We start from the raw sequence: 10447 nt of genomic DNA on the forward strand, positions 1-10447 counted from the left end.
CTGACTAACCAGACTCTTACAACCCCTATAATAAGAGTATGACAGGCAAGGGCATGAAGTAAGCATGTGCCTAGCCGTTACAGAAGGGGCACTTTCTATCTTCATATGGTATAGCCAACCAGGCTGCAAAATAGTAATTACAGGTGAAAATGGTAAAACGAAGAAATATAATAAATTGTTTAAAATCATAATGACAAGGTTTCAATAAATATTCACAGGGTTTCCCTGTAATTAATCCCTGAGTGGAATAAAGTGCACAGCGTTCCTTGGTACATGGAGGGTCCAGGTTATTAATCTTGTCCCACTCTGGTGCTTTACTTTTCAATTGTACATAAGGGTCAGGGGAGGTCACTTAGTTTTCCTGTGGTATGGTTCGGTTAATCTCCTGCGAGAAGGATGGTACCACAGAGCGTAAGGCCAGCATCAAAGAGTTGTAATGGCCTCAACTCTTGTTGAGGCCCTTTGCCTGTTTCACCACCAGGTGTCTCCTTGTCATTCAACGGGTATTTTAGCACCCGCACAAGCATGACCGGTTGTGAGTAGTCAGTAATGTGAGACTCACGACTGTGTTGAGTTTTCTCAGGATTTGCCATTTTATTATACACACAATTATAAAGGAAATCCTAACAAACTACTCTACCAGGGGATTCTCTACCTGTTCTGAGATCTATGGGAAAATCTCCCAGCATTCACAAAACTAACCCTCACACTAAACATAAACATTCATAGCAACATAAATACAACATAAATGAAAAAGGTTACCAAACACCCAGTGTCTTGGGTGACTTCTCGTGGTCCAGGGAAAATTCTGTGTAACAAAGCCTCATTACTTATGCTACTCGATCTTTCGGCGGCTTTCGACCTGGTGGACCATGATATCATGGCCACCAGGTTGTGTGAAGTCGCTAATTTCTCTCCCCTTGTATGTAAATGGGTCTCATCATTCCTTAATAACCGTGATAGCAGGGTCTTTTGTGGCAGAATCCGAATCCATCACAATCACCTGCAGTGTTCCTCAGGGTGCCTGCACCTCCCCCTGTTTTTATAATATCTTCAAAGCTCCTCTATTCGCAATGCTTGACCATGAGAATATAATATTCACCAACTACGCGGATGACACTCAATGTGTCATCCCGCTCTCTGGTTCTCATAGCGCAGATGAACTTGCCATCAATAGAGCCTTTGACTTAATTGAAACGTGGATGGTCCTTAATAAGCTGGCTCTGAACAAATCAACAATTGAGTTGCTTGTCATAGGATCCTCACACACACTAAACAAACTTGGCCCACAGTATGATGGTTTTCAACTGGGAGAAGAATCTATCATGCCACTAAAAAAGGTGAAAACACTGGGGGTGGCCTTTGACCAATGTCTGACTATGAGGCAACATGTCAGTAGCTTGGTATCATCATGTGCTTATTATATTAACCTTCTAGCGCACCTAAGGCCCCTTATGTCCCAAGAAAATGCGGAAACCATTGCGAGAGCGATAATAGGATCAAAAATAGATTATTGTTCTAGTATCCTCATGGGACTTAATATGACTGATTGCAACAGACTGCAAGTATGCCAAAACAGAGCAATCAGAACTGTTATGAAACTTAAACATAAAGATCACGTCACGACTGCAAGACGAGAACTCCACTGGTTGCCCGTAGAGTCCAGAATCCTGTTCCGGACTCTGACCCTAGTACAAAAATGTAGACTTGCCAACATACCTGAATACCTAAAACAGCTCCTTATCATGAGAAACAATACTAGAACACTAAGGTCTAATAATCAGCACCTACTTTGCGTACCGAAATGTCGAACTAATAAAGTGGCCAATGCTCCCCCCTTGGACATGAGATGCATCGAGTCACTTGAAATTTTTAAGAAAAGTTTGAAGACCCGCCTTTTTAATTAACATATATAGTTTTTATCTGACGAGTAAGGGAAAAGTTTCTTACCTGTAACTCCATTTCTCCAGCATTGGTATCTTTCATGGATTCACATGCTTAGAATATTCCCGTCGTCAGACTGGGAACCCTCTGTACATTTATAAAGCTGTTTCTCCATAGGAAAACTATGACACTTTTGTGTCCTATCCACGTCGTTTTTGGGCTGCTTACGCATGCCCCAATAGGACGTGGCGGTATAAATGCCCCGCCCCCGCGGCTCCCTTCAGATTTTAACCCCTCCAAAGTAGTATGGGGGATACGGTATGTACATTGCATTCAGGGGAGGCCGGCGGGCGCATGTGAATCCATGAAAGATACCAATGCTGGAGAAATGGAGTTACAGGTTAGAAACTTTTCCCTTTTCCAGCATTGGATCTTTCATGGATTCACATGCTTAGAATAGATTGCACAGCAGTAACTCTGTTATGGCGGTGTGAATGCAATCCAACATTATTATAAGCACACACTTTATATACCAATATGTATAAATATATAGAACGACCACAACAGTAATCGTCATAAACACCATATACACTTAGGCACAAGTATATATGCACATATATTCATACATATCTACACGTATATAAAAAAGCACGAAAATATATATATATATATATATATATATATATATATATATATATATGCATATGTAAGGTCATTCCCCCTGGACGGGGCTTACCTCACTGAAAGAGATGACGCAAGACTGCTCTTCCCATCTGCACATCATCTGCATATTGCCTTTCGGGGCAGTAATGGTGGGTAAACGAGTGTGGCACCGACCAGGACGCCGCTTGGCAAATGTCTGTCAGTGGAATCCCTGCCCACAGCGCTGCTGAAGAGGAGGTTGATCTCGTGGAATGAGCTCTCGGACGACCTTCTAGCGGTTTTTCCGCCTTGGAGTGACAAAAAGAAATCGTCAATGAGACCCATCTAGCTAGTCCTTGCTTTGAGATTGCCTTTCCTCTCGTCGACGGACCATAAGCCACAAACAGTTGCTGCGTAGTCCTGATTTGCTGAGACCGATGAAGGTAGAATTTCAGAGCTCTCTTCACGTCAAGAGTATGGAGGGCCCTTTCTGCAGCCGATGAAGGAGTTGCGAAAAAGGTAGGTAAAACAATTGACGAGCGTTTATGATAAACAGTAGGAACTTTTGGGATAAAATGAGGATTAGTCGACTGAACCACTTTGTCCTTAAAGAACCTCAGGTACGGCGGATCTATTACCAATGCGTGTATCTCCGAGAGACGTCGAGCTGACGTAATAGCTATTAGAAAAGCCAACTTCCACGATAAGAACTTAATTGACGAGGAAGCCATCGGTTCAAAGGGAACTTTCATTAGCCCCGCTAACACCAAGTTAAGACTCCATGTGGTGGAAAACGCTTAATCGGTGGGAATGTACGGAATAGACCCCTCATGAAGTGCTTTATCAGCCTATCACTAAACAAAGGAGACTGCCTTTTCCTCGTGAACCTTCAGATGGCCGCTAGGTGTACCTTTATCGACGAAAAAGACAACCCGCTCTCCGCCAAATGCAGCAGATATGGGAGAAGCTGCTCTGGCGTTATATTCAAGGGTTGCAATCCCGGCTGACTTTGACACCATCCACAGAATCTCTTCCATTTGCATGTATACGACGTGTTCGTGGAAGGGGCCCGTGCGGCCTGCAGGATTCTCCGACAATCCGACGAAATACTCAGGGTACCAAATTCCGAAAAGTCAGGAGCCAAGCTGTGAGACTGAGACTGTCCGGGTCGTGATGCCACACTGTCCCTTTGTCCCGGGACAAGAGGTTCGGGACTTTCCAAAATGTTATCGGCTGCTCTATTGACAGTTGAAGCAGGTCGGAAAATCACGCTTGCCTCGGCCAATACGGAGCCACGAGGATGACTCGACAACTGTATCTGCGAATCCATTGCAGGTTTCTCCGTATGAGAGGAAATGTGGGAAAGGCGTAAAGAAACTTGTCCGTCCACGGGAAGGAAAACACCTCCCCCACGGAGCCCCTCTGTGGCCACCTGCTGGCAAACAGCTTGCATTGTTTATTTTCCCTTGTTGCAAAGAGGTCCAGAGGAGGTTGCCCCCACTTCTTGAAGATCTTCGATAACTGAAGACTGTATCTCCCATTCGTGTATTTGGTCCATTTTCCTGCTGAGGGAGTCCGCTTGCTCGTTCCTTACTCCCGGGAGATGGTGAGCTACGATGGTTATATCGTGTTTCAGAGCCCATTGCCATACTTTTTGAGCCTCGGTGGAAAGGGTTCTGGACCGCGTGCCTCCCTGTTTTCTCAAGTAAAACATGGCTGTCGTGTTTTCTGACAATATTCTCACTACCGAGCCTTGTATGTGAGGTAGGAAAGATTTTAGGGCCCAGCGCACTGCTCTCAACTCCAGAACGTTGATGTGCAGGAGCGATTCCTTCGGAGACTATCAACCTTGCGTTTGGAGAGTGCCCATATGTGCTCCCCAGCCCGTCAGCGACGCGTCCGTCACTATGTTCACGCGAAATTCCGGCTCCTGCAGGGGTACCCTCCTGGATAGGTTCTGAAAGCTCTGCCACCATCGAAGAGCTCGTAGAAGCTCATAGACGTCGATAACCAGTTTGTCAGACCAGAGTCCTTGGGTCTGGGTCCACCGGTCCACCAGGAACTCTTGAATTGGCCTCATGAACAGGCGGCAATTGTTCACCAGAGGAATGCACGACGCCATAGCGCCCAGTATCAACATATATTTCCGCACCGATACCCTGGTATTGATCCTCCACTGACTTGCTAGCTAGTTGAGTTTGTGGATTCTGTCGACTGATGGCCTCACCAATCCTGACTGGGTTTCGAACTGAGCACCCAAGAACACTAAGCTTCTCGACGGAGTCAACAAAGACTTTTCGAAGTTTACTGCGAATCCTAGCCTTCGTAAAAATTGCATGGTGCCTTGCAAACTTGTTTGAGTTGCCATAGGGGAGGATCCTCTCACTAACCAGTCGTCGAGATACGGGTACACGTGATGGCCTTGCTTTCTCAACCATGCTGCAACTGGAAGTAAACATTTCGTGAACGTCCTGGGAGAGGACTTCAGTCCAAAAGGAAGCACTGTGAACTGGTAGTGAGTCCGTCCTACCACAAACCTTAGGAACTTTCTGTATATTCGACGCATTGGTATGTGGAAGTAAGCATCTTGAAGGTCCAGCAACGCCAGAAAATCCCCTTCTTGCACAGACCGGATCACTTCCTGGAGTGTGAGCATCTTGAATTTTAGGCTTTTCAATGCTTTGTAGAGGTCTCGACGGTCGAGAATGGGACGCCATTTTCCGTTTGGCTTTTTCACTACGAAGTATCGGGAATAAACCCCTTTTCCGCTCTGCGATGCAGGAACCAATTCTATAGCCCCTTTTTGCAGCATAAGTACCACCTCCTGCTGCAACACGCTCAGGTGGGTTTGAGCCAAGAACACTGGTGGAACATGCGGAGGGTTGCTCTTGAATTGCAGGGAATGACCAAATCTTACAGTGTCCAGTACCCACTGATCTGTGGTTATTTGCTCCCATTCGTCGACCCAATGCGATAGCCTGCCTCCCAGGACGTTCTGACACCCCTCATTGCTGGTCTTTGACCTGCTTATCTCTCGACGATGACAAGTAGCCTGTCCTTTTCCTGGAGGTCTGGTAGTCTCAGTGTCGTTTCTGTAGCCCTGCGAGGAGTACGCCGGCCTATTGAAAGACCTGTCTTCCTGCGGTATCTCCGTCGACGAGGCTAAAGTTGGGCCAGCCGTCGTCATCGTCGCCACCATCTGTGGCATAACAATAGATGAAACCAACTGCGTCATTGGTAGCGAGGGATTTGACGACCGATCTGCCGTCGACGGCGGTGGTTGCTGAGGCGTTTCCGACTTTTTTGAACTTGACCTGTGTTTCTCAGACTCTCGACTCGAGGATGATCTATGGTGATCACCTGAGGAGGATCTCGACTTTTCCTTTCTCTCCTTTTTTGACGACGATGAAGACTATGAGGTTTTCTTCATCGAGGATTCCCTTGCGGAATGGCTTCCCGAAGACCCCTTCTCCGCAGGGTGAGGTTTCTTCACCGGGGGTTCAGCCGATGCCAAACGGCGGGGGGCCCCTGAGGATTTTGATGCTGAGGCCACACTGCGCATGGAGCCTACCTCCGAAGGTGGGTACGCACCCGCTCCATCGTTCAACCAGGGCACCAACCGCCGACTCCGGTCTTTAAGAGTCTTTTGGGAGAAGCCCTTACATATGTCGCACTTGTTTGCCGAGTGGTGAGGGTGTAGACAATATATGCAGTCCATATGTCCTTCCCCCTCATACACTTTCTTCAGCCCGCACGTAGTGCACGGGCGGAACAGAGCTTTTCCAGACATCAGGAAAAAATACAACGAACAACCTTGACAAAATAGTAGATGACGCGAGATGATCCCACTACTTTGGAAGACGGTTGAAATCTGAAGGGAGCCACGGGGCTGGGGCATTTATACTGCCACGTCCTATTGGGGCATGCGTGAGCAGCCCAAAAACGACATGGATAGGACACAAAGTGTCGAAGTTTTCCTATGGAAAAACGTCTTTATAAATGTACCAAAGGTTCCCAGTCTGACGACGGGGAATATTCTAAGCATGTGAATCCATGAAAGATCCAATGCTGGAAAATATGCCTTTTTTAGAATTTACACATTCTTCTCTATGATCATTGTTATGTGTTGTTTGTGTCTTGGAGCGCCCTCACGCCTTAGGGTCTATGGCCGTGCTATATAAATGTAATAAAGTAAAAAGTAAAGTAAAAGATAGCATAGGCGATGATGCCGACCACGTTTCTTGAGTCGTTTGAGCATGCACGATCGTTATATACAATTGAATGCAGCAGATTTTCCAAAGGTCGGCGAGCAACGTAAGACCCACCTGGCATCTGATTGCTTCCAATAGGTCAGAGCGAGGTAGTCATAATACGGGTCTCCACAATTTCCCCTCAAACTTACTAAACCATGATACATATTTAACTTTGAGGGTTTCCAAGGCGAGTAACACACCAGGAATTGTACTACTTTTATACATTTCAAGTAAAATTATAAACTTACAAATTATAACACACAGGCAACACACCTAAGATCAAAATGTGCTTCGTGAGCTACGAAGTGCGGATATGCCACTAATATGCCCCCTTCAAATTGGCACTGAAGTTCTATAAAACCCAAGGGTCAGTCATTTCATTCTACCTGTAATTTAAAACAAGCATTGGCAAGGGCAACAGTTTGGGGTTTTCTGTAGGCATGGCAAAGGCACTTGCCAGGCAAAGCCGTAGTGGTAGTCACTACCCATTGTTGGTAGGAGGTGCAAAAGGATGTCTGGCAAAAGCTTAAAACGTATTGACAGGCCAAAAACGTTGGCTTTGCCAATGCTTGTTTTAAACAGGAGTTCAGTGGCTTTGCAAATGCTTGTTTTTAACAGGACTGATTATAAATTGAGTGGCTGAAGTCAGGCGTGCTTAGACATTTCTATTACAGCATTAGCGTGTTTACAACTCCAATGAAGTCAATAATGGGTCTCATTACAAGTATGCCGGTCTGGAATTAATGTGCCAGTAATTTTGTCCATCGGCACATTTCTGCACTGGCATTGTCCGAGTTGCCAGTGGGTGAACCTGATTTACCTCTAGCTCAGAGCTGGAGGTAAGTCAGGCATCCACTGGCAAAAAACAGCCAGAATTTCCAGCACCAGTATTACCGGTGCCGGTAATACCGGCAGTCCCCATTCCATGGAGTCTTATGGGATACCACCAAACTTATAATGAGGGCCATTAACTCTCAGAATACTGCTTTTGACTGACAAACACTGGCAGACAGTTTGAATGCAAAGCCTGATGGTAAGGCCTGACTGATTAAAGCGAGCACAGAGTTCTCATAAGGAGATGTTTTAAACTAGGGAGCCAACCATCCCGTATTTTGCTGGATTTACTCACATTAATGGTTTTGTTCTGCGCTGAGCAGACCCCCTCTGCGGGAAGCCAAAAGGCCAGAGTTTGCTTCACGCCCTGGCCTGATGAAAGTCTTTATAGCTTTCCTCACACTTTCGTGTGAAAGTGGGACCTCAGCATGGCAGCAGAGCTGCGCACCCTGGCGCGGGCGGGGGGGGGGGGAGGGTACAAAACATGCTTCTTTGGCAATTTATATATGTAAGGTTAGTTTATTAAGACATGCTAGTTTATTATGTTGTGTCCGTTATTTTAAAGTCATTTCTTTAAACAACTGCTTAATAAAGATATGAACTAAACATGGACTTCATCCATTCACGATGCGTCACCCTTTCTCAGCTCTCATGCTGGACTTCCTTTGCATCTTGTACTCATGGTGGCCCTGAATCATGCTGTTCCCATCTTCATCTTGTAATCCAGGCTTGCTACATTATGTGTTACTACTGACTTCTGCAATTGTATTCGCTCTCCACTCTTGCTTCTCCACTCTTTTTGACGGCTTACTCTCTTTTCTCTCCTCCCTTTTCACATCTCCTCCCCTTACTTTCTTCTATGCACGTACCCTATCAGAATTGTCCCTGGACCTAATATGATAGCAACCTCGTCTGTTTCCTCCACCCTCCCATTATTGTTTTTTTCCTCCCCACCACCCCTCCAGCACTATCTGAAATGTCGTCAGTCGCTTGTTTTGTTCCTCCCCTCCCTTTCTGCACCCCTCTCCCTCACCTTTTGTTTTTCTACCAGTAATGTCGTCAGGCCTAGTACGGCAGTCGCCTGTCTGTTTCCTTTTCCTTCCCATTCTCCCCCTCCCTTCCTTATCTATGTCTTAGCTCTTGCACTATCTGAAATGTCTTCAGGCCGAGTACGATAGTTAACTTCACACCCTTACTGTTCATGGCCTGTAAGAAGTCATTGTATTTTCCCTTGTTCCCTCCCTTGCCTTGAAGCGCTTTGAAACACATTGTGTATAGGCGCTATATAAATAAACTATCATATCATTTTATATCATATCAAAGCTATGCGGTCAACTGCTTAAATGGCCCACGTCCTGTTTTTACCCCTAAGTGTGTGATCCTAGGCACACCATTTAATCTCACTATCGGCAGTCCTTGTAAGGGATTCAGCTCATAGTCTGTTATTATAGTAGATTTGCTTCATGTATAATAAAATTGTCATTCATGCATTTCACACCACTTGGCTTGCTCATGACACCTTCTTCTAAAGTCCTTTCCCTTGGCGCCTTCTAAGTATCAAAGGCTGGAGATGCTTCTTGCAGCGCCTTGAGTGTCCTGCTTCTATAATGGTCCATGTGTAAAAAATGCCATCTACCACAAATGTACCCACAAAGTGGATGGGGGTGGAGAGGGCATGACACGATGCGCACTGCAGGCCGCTTCTGGTGGCTACCGCGTCTAAAGTGCCTCGTGAAGCCATTCTGTAAAGTTGGCCCCCCTAGGGCGGGCAGAGGCAGGAATGGCCCTGGGGATTAGCATGGCCATGGGCAGTCAGTGGGTGGGCACATTACCAACCAAGCAACACCTACAGACTCTGTGTCCCTCCTCCCTACCTGCGCCCCAATGCCAGAGTTTCCGCTTAAAAGCCTTAGAACAACAAAGCGATTGCAACGGTTACCCCTAAAACGCGGCACTGCCACACTCAAGACTCCCCACACTTTGCCCAAGCAAAGGCCCACCACTACCCACCACCGCGCTCCCCGACCCGGGGCACTTTTTCTTAAATCGGCCGCTCCTACCACCCGCCATGCCCAGCCCCGGCTTTCTGGCTGGTTCTCCCCCGCACCCCCCAAACTCTATCCCTCAGCCTCCAAGGCGGATACACTGAGAAACCCATGCAGGACAGATGCGGGGGTCCCCTACTCACAGGCAGAGCTGAAGAGGAGAAAAAGGAGGGCGCCCCCAACCTCCATGTCGGGAGCGGGGAGCAGCACGGGTCCGCGAATCCTTCCCTCGCTGCTGGGGGACTCTTTCGGTTTCACCGAACCTTACCCACTGCACACACCCAGTGAAGCCGGCGTTCCCAACCTTTGGACCGGGACTTGCCCGGAAGATGAGATTACACGCTCATTACTGCCATCCCAAGCCCCTCCCCCTGCTACCACACCCTCCCTGTGCTTACAGGTGCCAAGGATGCCAGTGCGAGGCCTCGCAGCCCGGCTTCTGCGGGCGCTGCTGGCACCAGTACGTGGACCCCCCTTTCAACCTCTGTTTCTTCTCTATCAATTGTTGTTTGGATTAATTCCATCATCACCTTCTGAAATAGCGCCGCATGCCGGATTCCTCTTGCTTCTAGGCGCTGTAATAATAGAGATTCTTTTCCGAAATGCAGGCTGGAAAGTACATGACCGAAAAATAAAGGTCCCAGAAATGAACACCACTATAATAAAGTCATTACTGGAAATATCAATTGAACAGGATGGGCTAATTTCCCAGGAGGCTACACATTTGAGAGTAGGGGGGAGGGCGGGGCACACGCTCATGCTGTACTTGCATGTTGGCGCCATACACGG

The 10447-nt window shown here is 47.0% G+C and overlaps 1 protein-coding gene across 1 annotated transcript in view; it reads right to left on the minus strand.

Moving 5' to 3' along the window:
* The window catches only part of LOC138498040 (natural cytotoxicity triggering receptor 3 ligand 1-like), a 484903-nt gene extending 474969 nt beyond the window's left edge, over positions 1 to 9934 (minus strand). Inside the window, exon 1 of the mRNA XM_069621878.1 lies at positions 9802 to 9934. Coding sequence (XP_069477979.1) covers positions 9802 to 9847 — 46 coding nt within the window. The 5' untranslated portion in view covers positions 9848 to 9934. The remainder of the gene's footprint in view (positions 1 to 9801) is intronic.
* Between the last annotated feature and the right edge of the window lie 513 nt (positions 9935 to 10447).

This window comes from Ambystoma mexicanum, chromosome 5q, assembly GCF_040938575.1.
Source record: "Ambystoma mexicanum isolate Mex_15411 chromosome 5q, UKY_AmexF1_1, whole genome shotgun sequence".
NCBI lineage: Eukaryota > Metazoa > Chordata > Amphibia > Caudata > Ambystomatidae > Ambystoma > Ambystoma mexicanum.